At 40.4% G+C, this 24474-nt stretch overlaps 1 protein-coding gene across 4 annotated transcripts in view; it reads left to right on the top strand.

Moving 5' to 3' along the window:
* Nucleotides 1-24474, top strand: part of Ar (androgen receptor) — a 175306-nt gene that overhangs the window by 143617 nt on the left and 7215 nt on the right. For 3 of the 4 annotated variants that reach the window (XR_011705582.1, XR_011705581.1, XM_027935871.3), the window contains 4 exons: nt 13508-13795; nt 19976-20120; nt 23225-23355; nt 24198-24355. Coding sequence is in view for 2 of the 4 variants with exons in the window: in XM_027935871.3 (XP_027791672.2) it covers nt 13508-13795; nt 19976-20120; nt 23225-23355; nt 24198-24355 (722 nt within the window). In the remaining 2 variants the exon portion in view is untranslated. Of the gene's footprint in view, nt 1-4033; nt 4094-13507; nt 13796-19975; nt 20121-23224; nt 23356-24197; nt 24356-24474 lie in introns of those variants that run through there. The other variant, XM_071606031.1, reaches the window with a different exon arrangement.

Raw genomic sequence — 24474 nt, 5'->3', positions numbered from 1 at the left:
AGGACATTAAAGAATAAGAGCAGAGTTTGAATAAAGGCACAGAGTCATGATAAAATGCATTGAGGAACTGAGGAACATCCAGTAGTTTAATTTGGCAAGAGATGGGGAAATGGGGAAGGAATGCTGTAATCACATTGAAAATGAACTTGATTATTATGCCTAGAGGGTTCACTTCAGGCAGTTGCAGATTTATGACCATAAGACAGGCATGGCCACTTGACATATTGCTTATTTGTATGTGTGATTTTTTAAAGGAATTGATGGCAGCATGAATCCTATTCTAGTGTGGGCTTAAGTTTTACAAATGGAGTCATTAGGCTATGTAGAGAGAAATATCTAGCATCAAATTTTGTTAAACACGTTGGATTGGTACCTGGTTCTAGTAGTTTGTGCTTCGGATGATACCTACAAGGACTGACCATATACATGAGGAATAACTTGTCTAAACCAAGGCTTGTATAAGGGGCAATACTGCATTACCGCCCCCCCCCAAATTGCCTTTGTCTAGGCCTGCAGTTCTTCGTATAGGTTCTAAGAAAACTTTCCATGGCATACCTTATGAAAAATTATTTCCTTGACCAAATAAGTGAAGTAAACATATATTATGGTCTTCTTGGGAAGATTTATATTGTATATTAGCATATAACAGGCCCTGATGTGCACTGCAGTAAAGTTACCTGATGAGCTTGATAACTCAGGATTCTTAAAATTAATTCAACCAGAGTACCCTTTTTTCAAATAACATCTGTTAATATCATACCAAAACACTGTTCACTAGACTACATTTTATATTTTAGAAAACATACATACAGATAAGGACTCTGTGCTTAGGCAGACAGTATGCCTAGCTTAGTTCATCTATTTTACAGATGTCATTGCTCACCAGGAGACACAGTCAAGAATGTGTTAATGATCAAGAGCAGACCATACTCAGCATATCTAAGTAATATGCATCAGTGGCTACTAAATCTACTAATGTATACCATGTCAGGCCTGTAGCATTGATGTCATACACAAAGGATAAGATGCAAAAGCCAAAGTGTAGCTATTTCCCAAGTCATGTAATGGTTGCAGGTACATAATCCTGACCCAAAAGTGTGCTAGATAAATTATTTCTAATAAATACAATGTTTCAGCATCACACAAAGTGATCACTAAATATTTTGGTTATCTGAACGTTCTGTTCTAGACTTTACCAGTTCTATTGTACGCAGTCAGATTAGCATCCCCACATCTACCCAGAACCCCAACATGGTGCTACTACATAATTTCATCACTAAAGTGGGAGGCCTAGAAACCATCCAATGATCAAATACCCTATACCTCCTGTTAGGCAACAAAGTGTCAGAAAGTATTAGCAATGTGAAACTCAGTTACTAGGAGTTCCCTTCTCCTTTAACTCTCTAGACTAGAGCCCTAAAGGTTTTCAGGCTGGAGATAGAAGCAGTAAGTCAATTCTAAGAATTGCTGCTTCCTACACATAATTCTCAGATACTTGAGTGTGTCTGACAGCTCTATATAACTAAGGCAGGCAGAGAGGGGTAAATTGCCCTATGAATTTTGGCATCAACATGCACAATGTATGACTGAGCACTCATACCTCTGGGGTTCTTTCTTGTTTTTAAAACAAGATCTTGTGGTGTAGTGAAAATAACATGATTGACTCAGATAAAGGCAAACCTTGTTTGTAGTCCTGACTCTGCCACTTAACTGTCTTCATGACCTTGGGCAAATCCTCAGAAGTTTCTGAGCATCAGTTTCCTCAGTTGTACTGTAGGAATAATAAAATCTTTCCTAAAGAATTATTATAAATGCATTAAAATGGTACATATTAGGCATACAATAAATACTATTGTACCCTGACTCTTGTTTTGGATGAGAGACACAATTTTCCTTGTATTCTCATATTCTTGAGCGCAACTGCAAAATCTTTTCTTTCTATGCTCTTACAGTATGTCTTTTGGTTCTTCTTCTTGGTTCTTTGAACTCTGAATAACTCTTGAAACAACCCTTGATTACACAGTATATATTGCCACCTTCAGCTGGCCATATACATATTTGGTGACACTTTGGTGGGGGGGCGAGATATATATCTAATTGTGGTTCTCAAAGAAACTTCTATATGGAGAAACTGTATCTCTTCATTCCACCAAAACAAATTATCTGGGACAGTATATATATATATATATATATATATATATATATATATATATATATATAAAATACTCTGTCTCTGAGCATTTGCTTTTAGAGAACTATGGTTAGAGGTAATTTTTTTTCTAATCATCAAAATTGATGATGCCCCATATCTAATACTCAAATGAGTATTTGCTTATAAAATTTCTACTTAAAATCTTTGATTTTTTTAAAGTGCAATAGCAGTAGAGATTTTATTGTTGTTTACTGTAGCTGTGAGTACTCAAAAATCCCTCAGTTGGTCTTGAGAGAGTAAAATGATGTCATATGCACTATTTTCAAAGCTTGTAGTCAGAAAACTAAAGATTACATAGCACACAATAGGACATGTACACACACATACAAAGGCAAGTATTTTCCAAATATAACAATTCAGGAAAAAAAGGTAGTTTTTTGTTTGTTTATTTGTTTGTTTGGTTTTTTTTGGTTGTTTTTTGTTTGTTTTATTTTTCTTGCTGATAACATACCTAGTTGTTTGAAAATGTTCTATTTTTCCTTTAATGAGTGCCAGCTCTTGTTATAGATTGTAGGATTTAGTCCTTAAGATCACAAAAAGTTTAAAGTATTTTCTCCTTGTGCTTAACTCATTCAAAGACAGTTTACCGGAGAAAGATGTTTTTTTGGAGACTTTTGGACATCTTTGGAGATCATGTTCCTTAGAGGTACAACTAAGGTGGAAAGTAAAGGGACACTCAGAAATCAACAGAAACTTCAGATTATCTTTATTGGTAATATCTGTGAGACAACAGATATCTAGGAAGTTAACTGAAAATGGTATCACTACCCTAATTCATCTCTGTTGGAATCAAATTTTGTTCTTCTTATACGAGTTAACCTGTGCTAAACTATTTTAAATCTCTTAACCCAGACATATAAATGTTTTCTTTTCCCCAATACCCTATTGGATGAATGCTTCTGTGGTTGAAGTGAGAATCATTGAGGAAATTTTAGCCTTCTGGTAGTCAGCAGTTGAAACAATGTAAACATGAAGCACCAATAGAAAACTTGGGCTGACATCCCCAGCATTTTAAAATTTTATTTAGAGACAGGGTCTCACTGAGTTGCTTAGGGCCTTGCTTCATTGCTAAGACTGGCTTTGAACTTACAATCCTCCCATTGCAGCCTCCTGCCATTGGAATTATAGGCGTGTGCAACCATACCAGTGAAAATATGGATCTTGACCAAAATGTAAGGTCACCGGTTCAAGCCTGCACAGTGAAGTGTCATTTTGGTCACAGTAACACCAAAAGAAACTGAGGACTCCTCCCCAGGATGGAAAATAAAATACAGAAATTTTGATTAGTGAGATATTAGGCAGACAGACATTAATTTGAAACATTTCCATTTCTAGGCTAAGAATGCTGAAGGTATTGTGAGATTATTTGGCTGCTGCAAGAAATTCAGAAGACCACCAATAAGGAATCTGTGTTGGTCTCTGAGTGGCTATAATGAAACTGTTTAATTATACCTCTCTTCCCTTCCCCACTCCCAAAATAAGTCCTTGCCCATTATGTGCAGAGAAGTACACATCCACATCCACACACACACACACACACACAAACATATATAATATTTTTTCCATTGGACACTAATGAAGAAAAGAAGATAAAATCTATAGGTAAACAATTTTCCATTTTCCCATCTCGCCTCTATTTTACAAGTAGGTAGGAAAAGAAATGAAAGACCCCATTCCAAAATGACAATCACCCTCTCATCCTAACTTTTCATGCTGCCTCCAGTGTCAGAGTACCTGATTTACACAACTAATTATGGAGCCTATTTGGTGCAAGTTCATCTTTAAGCTGCTACACTCAACAGTATCTCTCTTTCATATTAGAAAAATTCCGAGTTGGCAATTGCAAGCATCTCAGAACGGCCCAACACTGAAGAAAGGCGGTCCTGTCTCATTCAAAATGAGGGCTCTGGAGGGCTCTAGTGGATATCCTGGAAAAGTCTGGAGTCTGAAGCTTAGGAGCTTAGGAGTTGGAGTCTTCAATACAGACTCTGGCATTGGGGCTAGAGGCTACTCTCTTTGTTGACGACTCCCCCAAATGGGACTGATGTTGTTTTCCTACCTCACAGGGATGTTGTGAGGACTAGCTGTAGAAACAGTAGCAATTATCATTCATATAGTTTTGTATGTTATGATTGGGGCTTCCTGTAAAGTAGTGTGGCATTTGCAGCATGTTTTTGGACTGTTCTTCGTCACATGTAATGATGATGGCAGCCAGACACTGCCTCAGGTGGACACAGTCTTGTTCACTTGCTTTTCACAGTGTGCTGCTGGAAGAAACATTGCTGATGTGACTTAAGGTGCTACCTTGGGCAAGAAAGCATTGTGTCTATCGCTGAGGCTCCTGTGGTCATCTTTGCTGGTTTCTCAGGCAATTTGTAGGGTTTTCCCTTCACATGTATTCTTCCAGACTTCTGCCAAGAACCTAGCTCTTAGCCTCAGGCCCCATCAGTGAGCTAAAGGTAGTAGTTAATCCACAAATGTTCAGTATACAAGGACCAAATTTCTGCTTCTGGAGAGGATTCCAGACAGCCTCTCCCTTAAAATCAAGAGAAGACTGGAGTCAGACAGTTTTTTCCATCTTACTAAAGTCAAGGCAACCCTTTACCTGACACTTAGAAGCTTAGGAGTTGGAGTCTTTACAGGAGTTCACACACTTGAACCTCTCAAGGAGGTAGACGGCAATGTCTGAGAAGCAGTACCTACTTCTCTTGTTCCCTCTTAAAATTAGGACTGTGTTGGAAAGTGGATCTGAATTTCCCTCTATATTCTGGCCTTAGGACTCTCACAATCTCCATTACTCCCATGCTTGCCTCTCCATCACATATGAGACCTTCCAAAGACAGTCTCAAACATTATATTGAGATAAAAGAAGAGGTACTTGGAATTTGTAATATCTTGCTCTTTCTCTGTCCCAGGGCCTCCATATTGAAACCAGTTCCCTTCTGGTGGAGATGGAGTCTTGTGATGCCAGAGGCAGACAAATATGAGAGGCAGAAATACTCTCCCTTCCTTTTCAAGTGCCTGCCTTTTCCATACCCTTCCTTCTCCAGTCTACACACACACACACTTCCCCCTGACTCAGCAACATTCTGGAACAAAGCCAAGGAAGAACTTCAGGAGGGGTGTTACCCCCTCTTCAGGGCATAATTTTAATCCCCTGGCCAAAAAGAAGTTCCCTAATGTGGATTGAAAGGCTAATGTGGTTTATTTTTTAACTGCTTTCTATTTGTTTGAATGTTGCATATTTCTGCTAGTGAAATTTTCCTTTAATAAAACCATTAATACACCAATGGTATTTTCTTATTTACAATACACTGACAGAATTAATGCTGTTAACATTGGGACATTTTTTCTTTTTTTTTTTCTTTTCCCTCTCGTTTGCTTTCCAGGTCATGCTGACCTGTTCAGCATGGGCTGTTTCGCATTTGTTTTTAATGTCAGTTTAAATGTAATTGTAAAAGCATGTATGCTCTAAATTCATGTAGTTACTTTTTCCAGTGGAAAAGCCTGGTATGCAAAAGCATTTCCAGGCTCTGCAATTTCACATGGGCAGGGTTTTGGTAATGACCTTGTGCTCCTCACTCGGGATGGCATCTGGACAGTGAACCCCTTTCTTCTGGCTCAGTAATCAGAGAGAGGAGACTTGGAAATAGTTTCTGCCAGATCCTGTGCTTTGGCAAGGATGTGCAGCATTGCATATCATTCTATCATTAATTACATTTACTCCTCCATGAACTAAAAACCATTAGACTAAATAGTCCAACATAAACCTTGAAAGATAAAATTTGATATTCTTTCCTCTGGCTATTCTTCTGACCCAGAATTGGGACTGGGAGGAGAATGAGGGTGTGGGGAAAAGGCTAAGGAGTCTTCTTGCCAGAGGGAATTTGGCATATACTTATTAATCCCACTTGGATGCACCCCCTGCTAATCTCTGACTCCATGCCTGCCAAGGACTGGCTCAGTCCCCTGCCTTTTGTCCCCGTCCTAGTTCTTCCCCACCCTACTCCAACTACCACCATTGACCCTTCTCTCCAATAACATGCTACTCAACCAGAGGAAAAACAAAATACCACCCTAGAAGTTAGGACACCTGGTTCTAACTTTTTCTCTGCCAGAATCTAGCTGTGTGGCCTTGATCAGGACATATCTTTGGCCTTGGTCTCTTTATCTAAAAAATAATGTTTGATTTTGAGGGAGCAGGATGGGTTAGACAAGATCTGGGACATTCAAACTCTTTGGAAATGGAATCTTTTCTTCAAACCAAATCTGACATGGAGACCCCAAATGTAGGTACAGAAAAAAAGTCCTGTTTCTCTGGTTTCAAAGAACATGGGATATGTAGAGCCACTTGCTCAGGCCCACTTTGCCTTCTCTCAGGAGCGCTTACAGGAACTTGTAGGATCCTTCAGGTTCTGCTACTATACCTGATTTGATGTCTGGGGAATCCTTCTAACCCTGATTTTCTCTTCCATTAGACATTGATCCTGGTGTGTAAACTGTTTTTTCAGTTAGCTTTTTCAGAAACAAATTCAACTTCCTGGGATAAATGGCATTAAAGTGGCATAATTGGGACTCAGTAGCCAGCAATAGTGACAGCCATCATTGATTAGAATTTCCTCAGTGCTAAGCATTGTGCACATATTTCTTTCCGAAAGGCACAGTAATCCTGTGAGTTCGATCCTGTTTTTATATTAGGATTCTGAAACCTGTCAGTTTGGCCCTCAGTCTCTGGCTTGGTGCCAGATAACCAAGACATGAGGCCATATTTCTCATAGTTTGAACACTGGAGAGTTTTTCAGAATGTCCTCTAGCTGGAGATACATTCTTAGAAATGTATCTTAGAAAAAATCATAGCTTCCCATTGGCATATACTCTCACAGGATTCAGAGCACTTTCACTGGGTTTATCTCATTTTCTCCTAAAAAATAGCCCTATGCACTAGTCAGGTCAGATTGTCACCATTACATAGGTGAGAAAACTGAGGTGTATAAGAAATCAAGTGATTTGTTCAAGGTTGCACATCTACAGAACACTCTGATACCACCACCAAACAATAATAAGCTCTTTATTGCAAATAGAATTTTAAAACTTTAATGTCATCAGTGCATTCTGTCTCCTGGAATTTAGTACATTTTTTACCATGCTTCAGCCTTGGAAAGTCCTTTTGGTGATATAGAATCTGCTTTCTAATTTCAGATATCATCATAGTGCCCATATTCCTTGAAAAACCTTATGAATCATGTACTGACATTATCCCCATTTTACAAATAAGCTAACTGAGGTTCAGAGATATTGAGATTTGCTCAGAGTCACAAGGGTGGTCAGTGGCAGAGCCAGTGTTACAACTGAGGCAGTCTGAATCTAGGATCATTGTTCTTAACTACTACCCTTCCTACATTTGTAAGGAAACTAAGGCTAGAGAGGGTCAGGGACATTACTAAAGTTCCTTTGGAGTTCCCTTGGCTCCTGATTTAGTATCCTCTGACTTTCCAATCTAAAACTCATATAGTGAGATCCCCTGACTCTAATCCTAGTAGATAGAAAGATGGCTGGCATGATTTAAGCCAGAGGCCAAAAACTGCCTTTCCTCCAGGCAAAATTCACCTGCAGAATTTTGTTTGTCCAGAACAGTGTTTGTTTAGAAAATTGACATAGGCTCCCTCTAGTCAGGGCTTCAATCACCATCACTGTCACCAGACCTTCCTATTTACATTTGACAGACTTTTTAACTCACTTATCTATCTACCTGACTTGTGAAGGTATTTGAGTTCATGACCCTTATATTTAAGCATTATAATATATAAGCACTTTGCACACACACGTGTTTGCATGTGTTCATATAAGTGAGCCTGGTATGGTTTCACAGAGAATTTTCAGCCTTGCAGCAAGCATGCTTTATGTTCATTTAGCATTTCAAATTACATTTAAGGTCTGAAGTTAGTTTTGGAGGAATTCAAGAGTTGAAGGAACTCAGCTACTGTTTTTCATTTCATACTGTTACCCTTCCCTCCCCTGCTATATCTGGTATCTGTCAATCCTGCTCTCTTCCCTTTCCCATGGGTGATCTAGGTCACCTACAAGCTGTCCATTCACCCTTAGTCTTTAGGAACAGAGATTCTTATGTACTGGGCATTCTTTGGCTTTGTTCTCATAAGTGGACTAAGAAATAGGTGGCAACACCTGCATTTTACAAATGAAGAAACTGCATCTTTCAGAAGCTGAACAAAAGCCTCAGAGCTATTACATTAGTAATTGGCAGACCTGGGATTTGAACCCAGGATTGTTGCCTGATTCCAAAGCCTACTCTTTTGTCCTGTATTATCTATGTAAGGAAAGTGTATTCACTTTCTGTTGCTGCATAACGTATCACCACAAATTTAGTAGCTTCAGCATTAATCGGCTTATGGTTCTCTACGAGGTCTAGCATGGCATGGCTGGATTCTCAGTTGAAAGAATCAATTTAGTTCAGATTATTCTTTCTTACTGGGTGAGTGTCCTTCTAGGAAAAGTCTAGTACTTTTTAAGGCTTTATTTGATTAGGTCAGGTCCATCGAAGATGACCGCCCTTAAAATCCCAACTGAATTAGGACTTCAATTACATCTTCCCAGTTCTTGCACAATAACATATAGATTACCTCTCAATTGCATAATTGCAAGGAGATGTGTACGCTTTAGGGTCTTATGATCTTGGGGGCCATCTGAAAAGCCAGCCCCCAAGAATGTGGTTCATTTATATTACAAATTCCATGATGAGATATGGATAAGAACATTCTTGGCCTTAGGCAGAGGGATTTCAACTTTGGAAAGACTTTGGAAATGTCACCTTACCTTCACCTCTTCTGTACCCATGGGCAAAAAGGCATATATCTTGGGGTGGCAGGGAATGAGGCTGAAACAGTGCCTGTGGGCCACAGAGGGTAGAGAAGCTACAAATTAATCACTTCTGCTTCCTCTTGGGAATGTACCATGGAATCTGATTCGAAAAATCTTTCTCTGGTACTTTAGAGACAGCCTCTATAGAAGTCTGGTGCCCTAGGACTGGAAAGCGAGCTCCCCAAGATCCAGTTATATCAGGCAGGATGCTCCAAGCCCAGATATGGATAAGGAAGAACTTTGCCAAGGTCCTTTCTTGTCACCACTTGACCTAAAAGACAGGGAAATAATAGAGAAAATCACCATTAGTACTATCCAGTTTTACTGACCCCTTTGTTTTGGCTTCATCACTCAGTTTAAGGAAGTCAATGAGTCTCTGCCTTAACACAGTGGCTGTCTGGCCTGTACCTCACATGGAAGAGTTAGATTTGACTCTGGGGCTCAGGTGCAGGGGAAGGGTGGGGTGTGGGGGCAGCCTTCATGGAAGAAAACAAGGCCTTGGGCATTGAGTAACAGCTGAGACTAGCAAGCCTCATTGTCCAGCATTCCAAGTCATTTAGCAACATGCTGGCCTCTGCTATGGAGAGAGAACAGAGGATCCCCCGGCAGAATGAATGGAATCTGATTTCAATTATGTTCAGTACAGTCACCCTCTTTAGGCTGAGAGGCCAGAACACCTGGTGCGGTTTGGGCCACTGTGGCTATAGGAACAACACATTATCCGGGTCCTGGATGCAAGCGGGAATGTGGCCTCTCTTCCTCATGCATATGCCTTATAGGTCTAGTGGAAGAGGATGCGAAATGACAGACAAGTTTTCATTTGCACTATGTAAAGAAAGGGGAATTATTTCATCTTGATGGCTTCTCCCCACAGTCTCTGTACATATTGATCTTGATTGTAATGAGTTTGCTTCAGTCCACAAGTCATCACCCCACTGAGAACTGAGTCAGTGGTGAGAGAGTCGAGGTGACAGATTATATCTCACTGATCACGCCAGCGCCATGCTCTGTGGGTCCCTCCACCTTTTGAAAAAGCTCATGGATTCATCTGTATAGAATTCATTTGGATCCTTTTCTTCTTTATCAATAGCTTTAGTAGAATATGGCAGATGGAACAGCTGCCCCAGAGAGCAGTCTATATTCACAGCACTATTCAATAAAACTTTTGAGATGATGGAAATGTTCTGTATCTGTGTTGTGCAATTTAGCAGCATCTAGCTACCTGTTTCTTTTGAACACTGGAAATACATCCAGGGAGACTGAGGGATGACATTTTCAATTCTCTTTAATTTTAGTTAATTTAAATTTAAATAGCCACACATGGCTAGTGGCTACTATATTAGGCAGTGCAATTCTAGGAGCTCAGAAAGGCACATACTGAGATAGTGCAGGAATGAGTTTATCAAAGAGAGAATGGAATATGGATCATGTTAAATTAGGAATAAGAGCCCTGGTTCTAATCCCAGCTCTGCCACTAGGTCACCTCACCCTCTCTATGTTCAGCCTCCCCATCTCTGACTTGAAAGGTTGGACTAATATCTGAGTCCCCAAATGGCACCTAAGGACTTAATTTAATTTTAGAATACCTTTCCAGTGGTAGGACAATAGTATGACACTCATTCCAATTCACTACAGTGCCAACCATTCTCCTACACATATGTGCACACAAAAGTACCCATCCACTGTATTACCTGTGAGGATCCTGAGGGTATTTCAATCTGTGACCTCTGGATAATATGATTTCTATTGGTCCCTTCCTGTTTTGTCATGCTGTGACTCTTAAGGCACTATAATATTCCAAATATGGTTTCATTTAGGCAGGTGACTGGAGTATTTTCATTGCTTCCTGTTTCTTCCCTTCTGGATGTGATACTAATTACTGAAGTTTGGAGTCAAGGGTAAAGATGAGTGGCAAGGAAGTTACAACCCCAGCAACACTCTTCAATTCTTCTTTTAGGCTTAAAGTTAAGCTTTGAGGCATAGGCCTGACATCATAAAAGAATGTGTACTTTGAAGTCATCAGGGCAGATTTAGATTATTGGGTTCTCCTTCTTGACAGCTGTGTTTACCTCAGTTTACACATTTGCAAACCAGGAATAAAAAATATCCCTGACCCCCTACCAAGACTGCTGTGGAATTAAATGGTTTAAGATATCCATAAATTGAAACACAAGAAGGGGAATCACATGGTCTTGCAACTACTAAGCTCAAGGACAGAAAGTACCACTGATGGGGAGGGTGGGGTCTGCTTGTAAAAATTGCACAAGGGAAAAGATCCTAAAGGCATCACCACTGTGTGGAGCTGTGTTTGAGAACTCATGTTAACAATGGATTTACCAGACAATGAGATATTGTGGAGGCTAGGCCTCTAGCTCTAGAAGAAGATTGACTTGGCCCAGACCATACCTTCCAGCCATTGCCCTTGGTGGGAAGTAGGAGTTGGCAGTGGGTACTCATATCTCATTACTGGCTGTGCCCAAGCCCTGCAGAAATGATTGTTGAACAAGGTCATCTTGCACTCAGGGTTGGTTTCCCAGGCTTTCTTCTTATTTTTCTCTGAGTTCTTCTCTGAGCTCCTCTTGTGTTACCAACCCCATCATTGTCCTCTTCCCACATTGTCAGTACAGACATGTGATCCATTCTTGCATTGATTTACTGAGCAACACTATGATTGGGGTTTGCATTGCAGGACTTATTTTTCCAATTAGAGTTTAAAGTCAGTTCCAGATATATGTCTTTTTCTGCAGGAGGCAGAAATAGATGAGCAGTAGGTTTTCTTGTATTTATCAATTTAAATTGAGAAATCAAACTTGTCTTAGTTTTATACCATTTTAATATATTACTATTTAAAAAGGATTAGAGAAAAAGTGGTTTATGATACACTCTGGTGCATCTGTCTATGCTAGACTTCAGAGTTATGACCTTTTCAATTATTTATAGTCATGTCAATAAAAATGCTAGGCAAAATAGCACAAAGTAAACATTGGAATGCCAAAGGACCTTTAGCTCTGTGTATGTGTATGTGTGTGCATGTGGTGAAGATGGTTCTTAAAGTTAGAGTTTTGGATTATTGTGGTTTGTTAAAAGAATGTTATTTCTATTATCCTTTCTAATGGCTGTCTCCTAGTATGGTTCCCAGTTTACAGACAGATGGTAAAGGCAGAGACATTCCATCATTTCTCTGATACAGTTAAGGATTTCAGCTTTTAGAGCATGTTCAACTATGGGTATAATTCTGACAACATCTGAGGCTCGTTACAGTGTTCAGTGAGAAATAGTACACTAGAAAATTCCTGTTCATTGCACCCAAATTGTTATGATAGAAATTTGTAGTCTGAGAATGTAATGGACCATGTAGGCCATTTTTTAAACTTCATTCCCATTTGATACTTAAATTCTCAATTATTGTACATCTATTCTCTGATAATCCATAGTGACATAAGTGCCTAGAAACTTTTCCATCTTCATAGAGCTTTAACTATAGAAATGTATGTGTGGAAGCAAACTAAATTCCAAGAGGCTATACTAGACACCCAAAGAGAAAGTTTCATCATCCTTCAAGAGAGCTGTTTCCCTGGCAATTTGCTAGACATCCTAGACGTAGACACATTTACATCACTGTCTTAATTTACAGTGTTCATTATTTATATATTACCTATAAGATAAAGCATAAACTTTTAATAATATATGCATGCACCTTTAAAAATCAACCCTCATATTTGTGTTCAATCTTATAAATAGCCACTCTTCTCAATATGAAATATGCACACCATCCATATTGTTCTATAGTTATGTCTCTGCATAGTGTAATTCTCATCACTCTTCAAGGGCTAGGTAAGATGCCCCCTTTCATGTAAAGCATTTCCTAACCCCCCAAATTAAGTGATATTATTGTTTCTTCTCTTTTTTTATGCTTCTATTGTAGCATTTACAAGTGTGGCATTTTCTGGAACTGTTTGTGGGCATTTATTTATTTTCCATCAGATTGCACCAGTACCTATCCTTTTCTTCACTCAGAAAAAAGGTCTAATAGTGTATGTCTGTTGAATTAATTAATGAGTAATTGAATGAATGAATGCACCACAAATATTCATAAATGAATTAATGCAAAATTCCAAGTATGAATAATGAAGGCTGTATTCAGGCAGAAACAATTGCAAGGGTATATTAGGTGGCCTGGCAGGAGGATCAGGGGAGAAATAAAGGTAAGAAAGTTTGGGTTTAGCAGGAATATAGGATGACAAATCATCTATTCCACCAATGTTGAATGATAACATGTTATTAAGGAGTTTAGAGTCTGTGACCAGGGAGTATGAACATCTTTATTTTCTTAGCTCAGGCAATTTACCGAACAGGGTAGCTCTGCTGTGTGCTTTTGGTCACTGATGATAAATTTAAGTTTCTTTTCCTTTTTAATAGCCCGTAAGCTGAAGAAACTTGGCAATCTAAAACTACAGGAGGAAGGAGACACTTCTAGTGCCGGCAGCCCCACTGAGGAACCAGCCCAGAAGATGACAGTATCACACATTGAAGGTTATGAGTGCCAGCCCATCTTTCTCAATGTCCTGGAAGCCATTGAGCCAGGTGTGGTGTGTGCTGGACATGACAACAACCAACCTGACTCCTTTGCAGCCTTGCTCTCCAGCCTCAATGAACTGGGCGAGAGACAGCTTGTGCACGTGGTCAAGTGGGCCAAGGCTTTGCCTGGTAAGGAAAAGGAAACAAGGGCAGGGAATGACTATCATATTTAGGGAACACTCCTGTGGGCAATGTATTCATTAATTCAGGCAGTCCTCACTATTAAGCTATGGGGACAGGATTGCTATAATCCTCACTTTAAACAACAAGGAATTGAGACTCAGAAAGCAACAAGAAAGGCAGCATGATTTGAGTGTCCCAGATGACTCATGATAATGTACAGCTGTCAGATCCTCTTGTTCAACATGCAGAATTGGTCAGCAAAAGGTACAATAATTATTAATCATATACACATACCTACATATGCCTTAAGATGCTCTTACATATACATACATATTTATGGCTAACTCCAGAGATAATCTTGATCCTGACAGTGCATCTTCAATGTCACTTTCAGGAGCTATACCACAGGACAACTTATATAGTATGAGATGATAAAAAAAGAACACAGGGTTGGGCGTTAGAACACTTGGATTCTTTTGTAAGGTACTGGGTATTGAACCCAGGTGTACTTAACTACTAAGCCACATCTGCAGCCCTTTTTGTTTTGTTTTAATTTTTATGAGACTCTTGCTAAGTTGCTTAGGGCCTCCCTAAGTTGCTGAGGCTGGCTTTGAATTTGGGAACCTCCTGCCTCAGCCTACCAAATTGCTGGGATTACAGGCATGTAACACAGTGCCCAGTAGAACACTTGTGTTCTAATCTTAGGTCTGCTGGTAACTTCACCTTCTCAGTCTGTTTCTCCAAATGTATAATGTGTAAGGAATGCTTTGGATGGAATTAATAGTTTTAAAATTTTGATTCAAGAAACCTTTAGTGCTCTATCATGGTTGAAAGAAAATTTATGTGATAGTGAAATAATTGCCAAGTGTTCGTCTAACTTCTGCTTGGACACCTCCAGGAATGGAAAACTCCCCTCCTAGGATATCTGTTGTTTGAACAAGTCTGATTAATAAAATATTAAAGCTTAAGGAAGCGATCCTCTATCCAAGGATTCATAGACTTTCCATTAGCAACCCAAATTCTTTATTTATCCAAAAACAATTGGGGATGTAGCTCAGTGGTAGAGCACTTGCCTAGCATGTGCAAGACCCTGGGTTCATTCCACAGGACCACAAAAACGTTTTTATGCAATTACCATGAATTAATATTTATAATTAAACATCAGTAAACTAAAAATTAAATTTAAGAATCATTGTACCCAGATACAAGTAAAGCTATTGATTTAAAGGCAGTCTTTTGCCTGTGTCTCACTAACTCAGCTTGTCCCTCACTACTGCAGGTAAGCCCCCCTCTTAGTCTTGCAGAATCTTGTGGCTTCAAGTAAAACAGTTTGAAAACCAGTGAAGCATGTGCTCTATAAAGGTTCTCCAAATCCTGAGATTGTGATTCAAAATTCTTTTGAAATATCAGCAACCAAATATCCTTTTGTGAAGTCAAAGATTAACCTGCCTTCTAATAATATTTGCTATTCAGATGGAAAATTATAGTGAGAAGAGCAGTTACCTGATTTGATTCTCATAAGAATCCTGTAAAGTAAGGGTTCCTTCTTAAATTTTTCAAAGACAATGAAGCTCTGAGAAGAGAGGTGATTGGCCTATAGTTACACAGCCAGAAAACAGTAGGGCCAGAACTTGAGCCCCCTGATTTCAAACATCCTCCTCGTTCCACTCTATATTCTGTAGCACCTCAGCCATTCTGTAACTCTGAGATTTACAGTGAGGGGTCAAATCCTCACCACCAAAGGCCACTTGGGTCATATGGTGGGCTTGCTATTTTCAGAGACATTGCATGTGGGCCTTCAAACTCCTACTTTGTACTTCTACCTCACAAAGCCCAGTTGTAGCCATTACACTGTCTCTAATATTTTCCCAGGTTGGAAAGCTGTGGTTATCTAACCAGTGTGATCTCTGGGAAAGAGGCCCAAGGCCTCTGGGTGAATATGTACTGTGCCAAAACTGAGAGTTCACATAGACAGGAAAAAAAATTACAATAAAGAAAAACGAGAAAGTTGTTTTAATTCTTCTTATTTATTTACCTGGATGTCTTGATGTCATGTGTTTGATAGACATTTATAGTTTAATCTTCCATGCATGGTGGTACACACCTGTATTCCCAGCAGCTTGGGAGGCTAAGACAGGAGGATCATGAGTTCAAAGCCAGCCTCAGCAAAAGCGAGGTGCTAAGTAACTCAGTGAGACCCTGTCTCTAAATAAAATACAAAATAGAGCTGGGGATGTGGCTCAGTGGTTGAGTGCCCCTGAGTTCAATCCCTGGTACCAAAAAATAGTTAAATAAATAAAATTTAATCTCCCTAAGCCATAACCAAATACTTAACATGTGTCTATTTATAGGGTGCATAGATTTTCATAAATGGGATCCTCAAAATTCTCCTCTGAATCATAGGGACAATTATTTCCATTTTACATGCCACACCTCAAAGAGGTTAACTAACTTGCTACACTGGTCACTTAACAAATGGAACCAAAAATTGAGCTCAGACCCTCTGATTGCTAATTCAGTCATCTTGAATATAATCTACTGCAAATAACTATGGCAGAATTTGTATAACAGGACCACTGGCTTTCCTTGGCTCAAGCCTTAGGAGGAAAGCCCTCTTCTTACATTAACAAATCTTCAAGCCAAACTCAGCTCACCATCTAGTTTGCCAGAGTAAATGATCTCTAACTCTGAGTCATTTAGAAGAATAGCTTTAAAAGAAAACTGATTACCACATTCATAAGGACTGCCATTCACATTGTCAATAATTACCTCTAGTTCAAGTAATTTGTTCATCCAACAGATTGAATTCCTATCCTTTGTGAGGCACTGTGCTAAACACCTAGTCAGATAATTTTTTTTGTAAGTTTTCTGTGATGGTAATGTCTGGAAATTGCCTACTAGGACACTTGGCACATTAATAAATTCTAACTATAAATGAAAGCCAAGCAAATAGATTGTATGTGCACAGTATATTTAGAATAAGATGTATCTGGTTTGGAATGCTAGCTATGTACTGGTTATGTGCCTGCAAGCAAATCACATGTCTTCTTTGTGCTTCTTTCTTTACATTTGTAGTCTTGAGTTCTAGGCCACTTCTCTCACTAAGCTTAATCCAACCTACCACTACCCTTCCAAGAAGCTCATGCAGGGACCCCAAGTTTGAACTGTCTTCTTTGAAAACCTTGACTGGCAGGTGCAATACAGCAGCAAATATTTCTAAACCAGTCTTGCTTTGAGTCTGTTATCCCAGACTAGATGTGGGCCTTCAAGTTTCCACAGCAGATTGCTAATAAGGATTGGATTCTAATGAGAAAACAAAGAAACTGCCTCTGCTCCCTAGCCTGTTTGGTGGATTTTAAAACATCAGAAGGGCTCCTCTCTAGTTCTCCAGAATACCCAAACACATTGCCAAATAGGTGTTGAGTGAATGTGTGCCTACAGAAATATGTAGGGCTACTGTTACCTCAAGCCATACCTTGGAAACCATGCTATCTGAGCAGGCCATTGTGCAAGCTAGGCATAGAGTTAGATGTTGTAATCAGATTATGCCTATAGGAAAATTGGCCATCCACAGTGCTAATGTGTGCACAGTCATTAGGTTTGCAAGCTGAGCAGTTTTCACTAAGGACTGTTAGTACGATAGTCATTTTCATCTCTTACATTAGTTTTCTGGTGTCTCGCGGTGGGAGGAAGCATCTGTATAGACAATTTCTTTACTAACTTTATAATTTAATCTTCATCCCTCCATCATCCCTCACATTCATCCCTCACATTCACACACTTCACTAGAAGATCACGATTCCCCAGTATTGTTGTTTTGGGGTTTTAGGGGGGTTTTGCTTATTGGTTTGTTTTCTTTTTGTTTGTTTTTGTTTGGGGTTTTTTTGTTTTGTTTTGTTTTGGGTTTTTTGTTGTTGTTGTTGTTGTTTGCTGTCTACTGCCTCCTACTCCAGAGGTTCAGGGTACAAAATCCCAGGCCACTTTCTCAAGGAATCTCAGATATTGCCCTCGTGGACCCTGTATCTTGTCTCTTACTGGGAAAGGTCGGTTTCAGGCATTCTGTAATATGGGAAAGCTCCAGGCAGGAAATTGTCTGGGTTCTGAGGATCCAGTCAGTCTGTTAGCATGTCAGTATCATCAAGGTAGAAAGCACAGGTCTAGGAGTTGAGATTACAGCCAGGGGTGTGCTGTGAAAGACTCTAGCATCCCTGATCTCTGGAAGATGGGATCTAAAAGAAAAGGGAAGTGGAGATGTGAGGGAGTGCAGATGCCAACCAAGCAGAACAATATGTCTGGGTAGTGAAGTCTTCAGACTCAAGCCTATGGCAAAGGAAGGTTGGTGACCTTGGTAGCTCCTGAGGTGAGACCTTCAGCAGTGGAGCGGAAAAAGCATTGGAGCAGAGAATCAAAACACCTGGGTTCCAGATCCAGTTCAGCCACATATAGACTATGTGACCTTGACCAAGTCAGTTAATTTGTCTGGCCCTCAGGTTCCTTGTTGATAAAATAAGTGTCACATCACCTACCTTCCAGGGTTATTATGAGGATCAAATGTGGTCATCAATAGGAAAGTGAGAAACTTGATCTGAAGTCAAGACAGAATTCTAAATGAAGTCAAGCAAAACAAAATTTCAGATAATTATGAATTTATTGGGGAAAAGAAAAGGGGATACTGGTAGGGATGAGGTCTGAGACAATGACTTTATAACTTTAAGCATTCAACTCTTTTGCAATCTTCAGGGAACATGGCTATGTCTATTCTACCCATGTGCTATTTCAGAGGTAGCTTCCAGAAGGGTCTTGTTTTCTGAGCTTAAGGGAAGTCATTTGGATATTATTTAATTCCCATTTTTTCAAAATGGAAATAAAATTGAGGGCCCTTAACTTATTTGTTTAGTATTTCTCAAATGCCCAGTTAAACACCTGAATCATGGTATGTACTAAGAAAGCAAAGATCAATTAGAAGATAGGACTCCTGTCTTCAAGTTGCTCCAAGGCTTTCAGGCAGAAAACAAGCATATAGATGGATTTCAGGGCTGTGAAATTATCACTGTAATTGGCTAGGGCTACAGTACGTGCAATGAGCAAGTAAAAGAAGAATAATTATTTTGCTTGGATGAGTTGGAAAACGCTTCAGAGAGGAGGTGGCCTTTGAGTAAAGACTTGAAAGATGAGTAGGTGTTTATCAGATGGAAGGCTTTTGGAGGGGGAACACAGGCAAGACAACTATCTATTCAGAAGTAGCAGAGCTGTAGAGGCCTGGGAAAGGATGAAGTTTTCAGTATATTTTAAGTTTTTCAAAAGAACTAGGACCTAAATTATCTGAAGGCAAGTTGCAAGAAATTAGTCTGGAGAAGCAGACTATAAAGGGCCTGTTTGTATATAAGTGAAGTAGGCTGAGAATGGCAAGAGTGTAGAAACTATTAAGTATAAAAGAATGGAGAGGAGGTATATGGGGTAGAAAGAAGGTCAGAGAAAAGAGAGAGAGCCTGTAGGTGGTTTAAAGAAGGCCAGTGGCTGTCAAGACATTCCTCCTATAAGATAATATATAGTAATATCCCTTTCCCAAGATTGTTACCAGGATAAAATCAAACTGTAGCTAAGAGAGCTTTGTAAACTTAGAAGTGCTGTCCATGTGGAAGAACTGGTTATTATACTGTATCTTCAGAAAGGTGTGGTGATCAAAAGCATGGCCTTTGGAGTCTGATTACTTGGCTTTGGAACTTGATCTGCCAGTTAGTAGCCATATGATCTTGGACATGTTATTGACCCCTCTGTGACCCATTCCTACTGATTTGCAGAATGGGGATAATAAGAATACCTATTTTATTCATTGTCATGAGAATTAAATGAAGTAATATAAGTAAAGTGCTCAGAAAGGAGTTCATTCATTATAAGTAGTCAATATTCAATTATTATTCTCTTCCAACTGACAATGGCCTTTTGGCCTCCATCATGATCTCATTTGAACAGTTCAGTGAAGTAGGGAGGGCAAAGAATATTATCCTTACCATATAATTTGTGTTTTTTTTTTTTTTCATCACTCCTCAGAAGCCAGTACTGATATTCCCTGGGGCTTCTCAAGGGCTGCCTGAGTACTAGAGATTCTCAGTTCAGCAGAGGTAAAGACTTAGCTCAGTCCATCAATGTCTGCACTGACCACTGCCTTTGTGCCTTCTTTTCTAGGCTTCCGCAATTTACACGTGGATGACCAGATGGCAGTCATTCAGTACTCCTGGATGGGACTCATGGTGTTTGCCATGGGCTGGAGGTCCTTCACCAATGTCAACTCCAGGATGCTCTATTTTGCTCCTGACCTGGTTTTCAATGAGTAAGTATTCCTGGGACCAAGTCTCATATAGTTTCCTATTTTTAAAATAATAATAGAGACATCTCAAATGTTTTGTTATAACTAAATTGGATGGATATGGAGTATCTAGCCCATGGTAGGCAAGAAATTTAAAAAGGGAGTCCCTTTTTTATTCCCCCTTTTCCTAATGATGATAATCTTATGTTTACTGTCTGAGATCCTTCAATTGCATTGTGAATGGAGCTGGCCAGAATTATCATCCCAAAAACCTTGAGCTAGTTTTGCCACAGAGAATCTTTTCAGTCAGGCAGGAGTTGAGCTTCCCTCTTGGTCAGCCTTTAACCCAGAAGAGCCTTAAAATAAAACCTCCAGGCAGTAGTTCCTGGTAGCACAGCACTGCTATGCAAGAGAGAGTAAGTGTCCCCAGTTGCACTCTCTCAACCCAGCCGCCCCTGGTAGCCAGAATCTAAGAATAACCACTGGGCTTTTGGCATGACCTGCGTTGTGGTTTCCAAATCTCCAAAAAGTTACCTATGATGCCATCTTCTGGGCAAGACCTTGAAAAGCCCCCCTAACTGTTCATGTCCAACCCCCATGCCCCTGCTGCCCTCCAGTGATTGAATCAACTCCTTGAGCACATGTTCAAACTTCTTTAGAGTCTTGAGACCTTTGGAGTGTTGCCCAGAGACAACTGGTTATTTTCTGAATCCTTATTTCTTTCTTTGTTTCTATGTAAGCTTGTGGCATCCCACTTCAGCTTTCTGGCTGAGTCTCATCCATTTTGTCCAGAGGTATCACAGGGCTACCCATGGATCAGAGTCCTAGATGCACCAACTCCCAGAGTTCCTGAACCCTATTGAGGCCTACTTCCCCATCTTATTATATTAGGGCTTGCAAAGTCTCTGCAAACATCTGGACCAATGTTTCTCAACATCAATGCTGTTGACATTTGGGGAGGAATTTTTTTTCATTGTGTAAAATGTTCCTGCATATTGGAATATGTTTAACATCTCTGGTACCTGCCCACTAAATATTAAACATAAATCCAGTCACTCTGACAGCCTGACTGACCCACATATGTCTAACACCTACTGAGTAGACAGTGAACCCCAGTTGAGGGACAATAATTGCTGGCAGTCTCCTCAAAATACTAACAGAGGGACTAAGGCCCAAAGAAAAAGATAATGGGGGGACTGGTCCAAGCTGGACCAAGCCATATGCCATTCTCTCTGATTCAAAATCCTATCATTATCCCCATTTTCCCCTTCTTTCCCTTTTTTGCAGGGAGCATATGTTGTAAGGCTAAAGGGCTTGAATCCTAATTGTGACCTCAGGGAAATTACTGAACTTCTCTGAGCCTCAAATCTTACCTGTAAAATCTTAGTGTCACCTCCCTACATGTCATTTATTGAGCACTTACTATATGCCAGGAACTATGCTCAGTGTTTTCCAATCTTCATTTCCCACCTTATCCATTTTTGTATCCCACCTACCTCTATTCTCCTTCCTGAATTCCATTCCTGCCTCTCCTTTTCTGACCTCCCATCACCTTCCCCTTTCCTTCCTTTAACTTTCTGTCAATTCATTTTGCCCTTTTCCATATTTCCTTTTCCTTTCCCTTCTGAATCCCTTACTTGCCTTTTCTCATTCTCTCTTCTTCATTCCCTACCTTCTCTGTCTCAGGAGCCTACAGCAATATGCTAGGAATCCTTCATGCCAGCACCATAATTTGAGCAGTAAAAAGGTTGCAGTGTTGTCATCAACAGAGGCATGGAAGTACAGTGGAGATCAGAGAAGGGCCAGGCTCCAGAATTAGCAGGTCTTACTGAAAAATTCCCCAGGGTGATGGAGCTTAGAGCAACACTGTTCTGGTCAATTGATTTGTGATACTATCTAAACACTTCCTCTTTCTAGTTGGAATTCAGCCTGAATTGAATTATTCTGCAGCACCTGCCCCCTTTTTTCTTTATCCAGGAGACCCAAGATCTGTCTGAAATAGGTTGCTGAGCTTCCACCCACACAATGCCAAGCCCGCTCAGCTTGTGGAACAGGCTAGTGGCTTGGAAACCAAAATGTCAAACCACAGACTTTAGGCTCCATCTGGGAGGTCTTTGTCCCCACCACTTAAGTGGGTGTCAAATCCCTTTTTCTTGACATGGTACACAATCAATTACTGTCTTACACACACACACACACACACACACACACACACACACACACACACACTTGATTTCTGAAGTGCCAAACCCGGAAGGCCTACTAGCAGAAAGATACTGTATCTTCCCTTACAAGTATGCGATGACCCATCATGGGACAGAGGGGTTGCCTCCTCCCCAAGCCTTGGCCACTTCCCCATATAATTTATAGGTGATAATGTGATAATCTGTTCACAAGTCACCATAATAAAAGCAGCTCACATGTGTTTACAGCTCCCAAACTGTGGCAAGGAACAGCCAGCCTGTGAGGGAGTGGTCTCCCCTTCAGCAGGAGACATTTAGATTCAGACATTCAGAAAAACTTCCTGGCAGACATGGAAGCACTAGAACTCATTTTCAAAGGACAACATGGAATCTCTATTGCTGCAAGTTTTAAAAGAAATGGTTAAATTTGTACTATGAGAAATGACTTTCAAACCAAGAGCCAGTCAGGGGTGTTGACAGGATAGACACCTGTGGTCACTTGCAAATCCTGTGTCCTTATGTGAAGTGCTGATTGCTGGATCCTCTCTCCTAGAAATCCTTCAAGTTTGGCTGCCTTGGAGGCAGGTTCTGCCTCTTGCTGTAGCTGGGATACTAGAACTGTAGTCAGGGAGACCATGTGCTTGCCCCATTGTGTTCATTTGGTTATGCTTTCCTGTCCCTGACTCAGGAAACAGAGGGGGCATGGAGACCTGGAAATTCCATGTGCTAACCCATATCCTGGCCAGGGAAGATGAGTAGTTAATTATCAGGATGCCAGGATTTTAGAAAAAAAGAACAGATTTGTTCTTTGTCAATGAAGCACCAGCAGGACAAATAGACTTTTTTTGAAGAAGCCAAGGAAGGGAGGAAAAACTAGAGATATTTCCTCTGGGCTTTTTGGAAGCCTCCCCTGATTCCTCTTCTTCCTCTGTATCTCCTTCACAGGTACCGCATGCACAAGTCCAGAATGTACAGCCAGTGTGTCCGAATGAGGCACCTCTCTCAAGAATTTGGTTGGCTCCAAATCACCCCCCAGGAATTCCTGTGCATGAAAGCATTGCTACTCTTCAGCATAAGTGAGTACCTAGAGGCACAGGGAATGCCTGTGTGGTCACAAAGACTGAGGGGGGGCCACTTTTTCCATCAAAATATTATCAGGGAGGAACCAGCTCCTGGACAATTCCCTTCTTCCCTCCCCCCACTACATCAGCATCTTTTTCCCCAACAAAAACCAATGTCATGGCTACAGATCAATTTCTTTGGTGGACTCGAGCCTCCATCAAGTCTTAATCTACCTGTCCTTAAGACTAGGTGTTTTGACTGGTTCTAGCACGCCTCTGATTTTTTTTCCCACATTTTCTGGGATAAACAGGCATGAACCATCCCACTGTGTATTCCTTGCAGAGTAGTAGAGCAGGAGGGATTGTCTCCTGGAAGACATTTTCTCTTCCACCAACAGGAGGAAGTCTATGTTAGCAGCTTGTTTGGCAGCCAAGCAGCCTTTCTTCAATGTCTCTTCTAAGAAGAGTGCTATCTTAGCCTGTGTGAAAAAGAAAGGAGGCATGATTTCATATTCAGAGCCCTGTGTTTTAATTCTCTCAATCAGAGCTGAATGATGAAAAACATAAAAACTTAGATCCTAAGAAATGGGTACTTGAGAAGACTAGCAAAAGAAAAGTTTCAATGAATTTTATTTGTTTCACTGCCTTCCGATTGGGTCCAGCTCTCCTTTTCCCTGAGATCTCCCTGGCAGACTGAAGGCCCCAGGCACACAGATTTCAATTGTCAGTGAGCCAAGTAGATGGTTCCCTCCCTGTGGGGGTGGGGGTCAAGTTTGTGGTCAGAAAACTTGGTGCTTTGTCTAATGCTCCTTCGTGGGCATGCTTCCCCTCCCCATTCTGTCTTCATCCCACATCAGTTCCAGTGGATGGGCTGAAAAATCAAAAATTCTTTGATGAACTTCGAATGAACTACATCAAGGAACTCGATCGTATCATTGCATGCAAACGAAAAAATCCCACATCCTGCTCAAGGCGCTTCTACCAGCTCACCAAGCTCCTGGACTCTGTGCAGCCTGTAAGCAAATGATGGAGGGTGCTTTATCAGGGAGAGCAGCCTGATAGAGCCAAGTGATAATAGGCTTCTGGATGGTCTGGCACCACCTGTTGGGAGGTGCTTCCATTTCCCTCTGGCTT

Source organism: Marmota flaviventris, chromosome X, assembly GCF_047511675.1.
Source record: "Marmota flaviventris isolate mMarFla1 chromosome X, mMarFla1.hap1, whole genome shotgun sequence".
In the NCBI taxonomy this organism is placed as follows: Eukaryota; Metazoa; Chordata; class Mammalia; order Rodentia; family Sciuridae; genus Marmota; species Marmota flaviventris.
The sequence above is the reverse complement of the archived record's forward strand: the minus strand, read 5'-3'. Positions and strand labels throughout refer to the sequence as shown.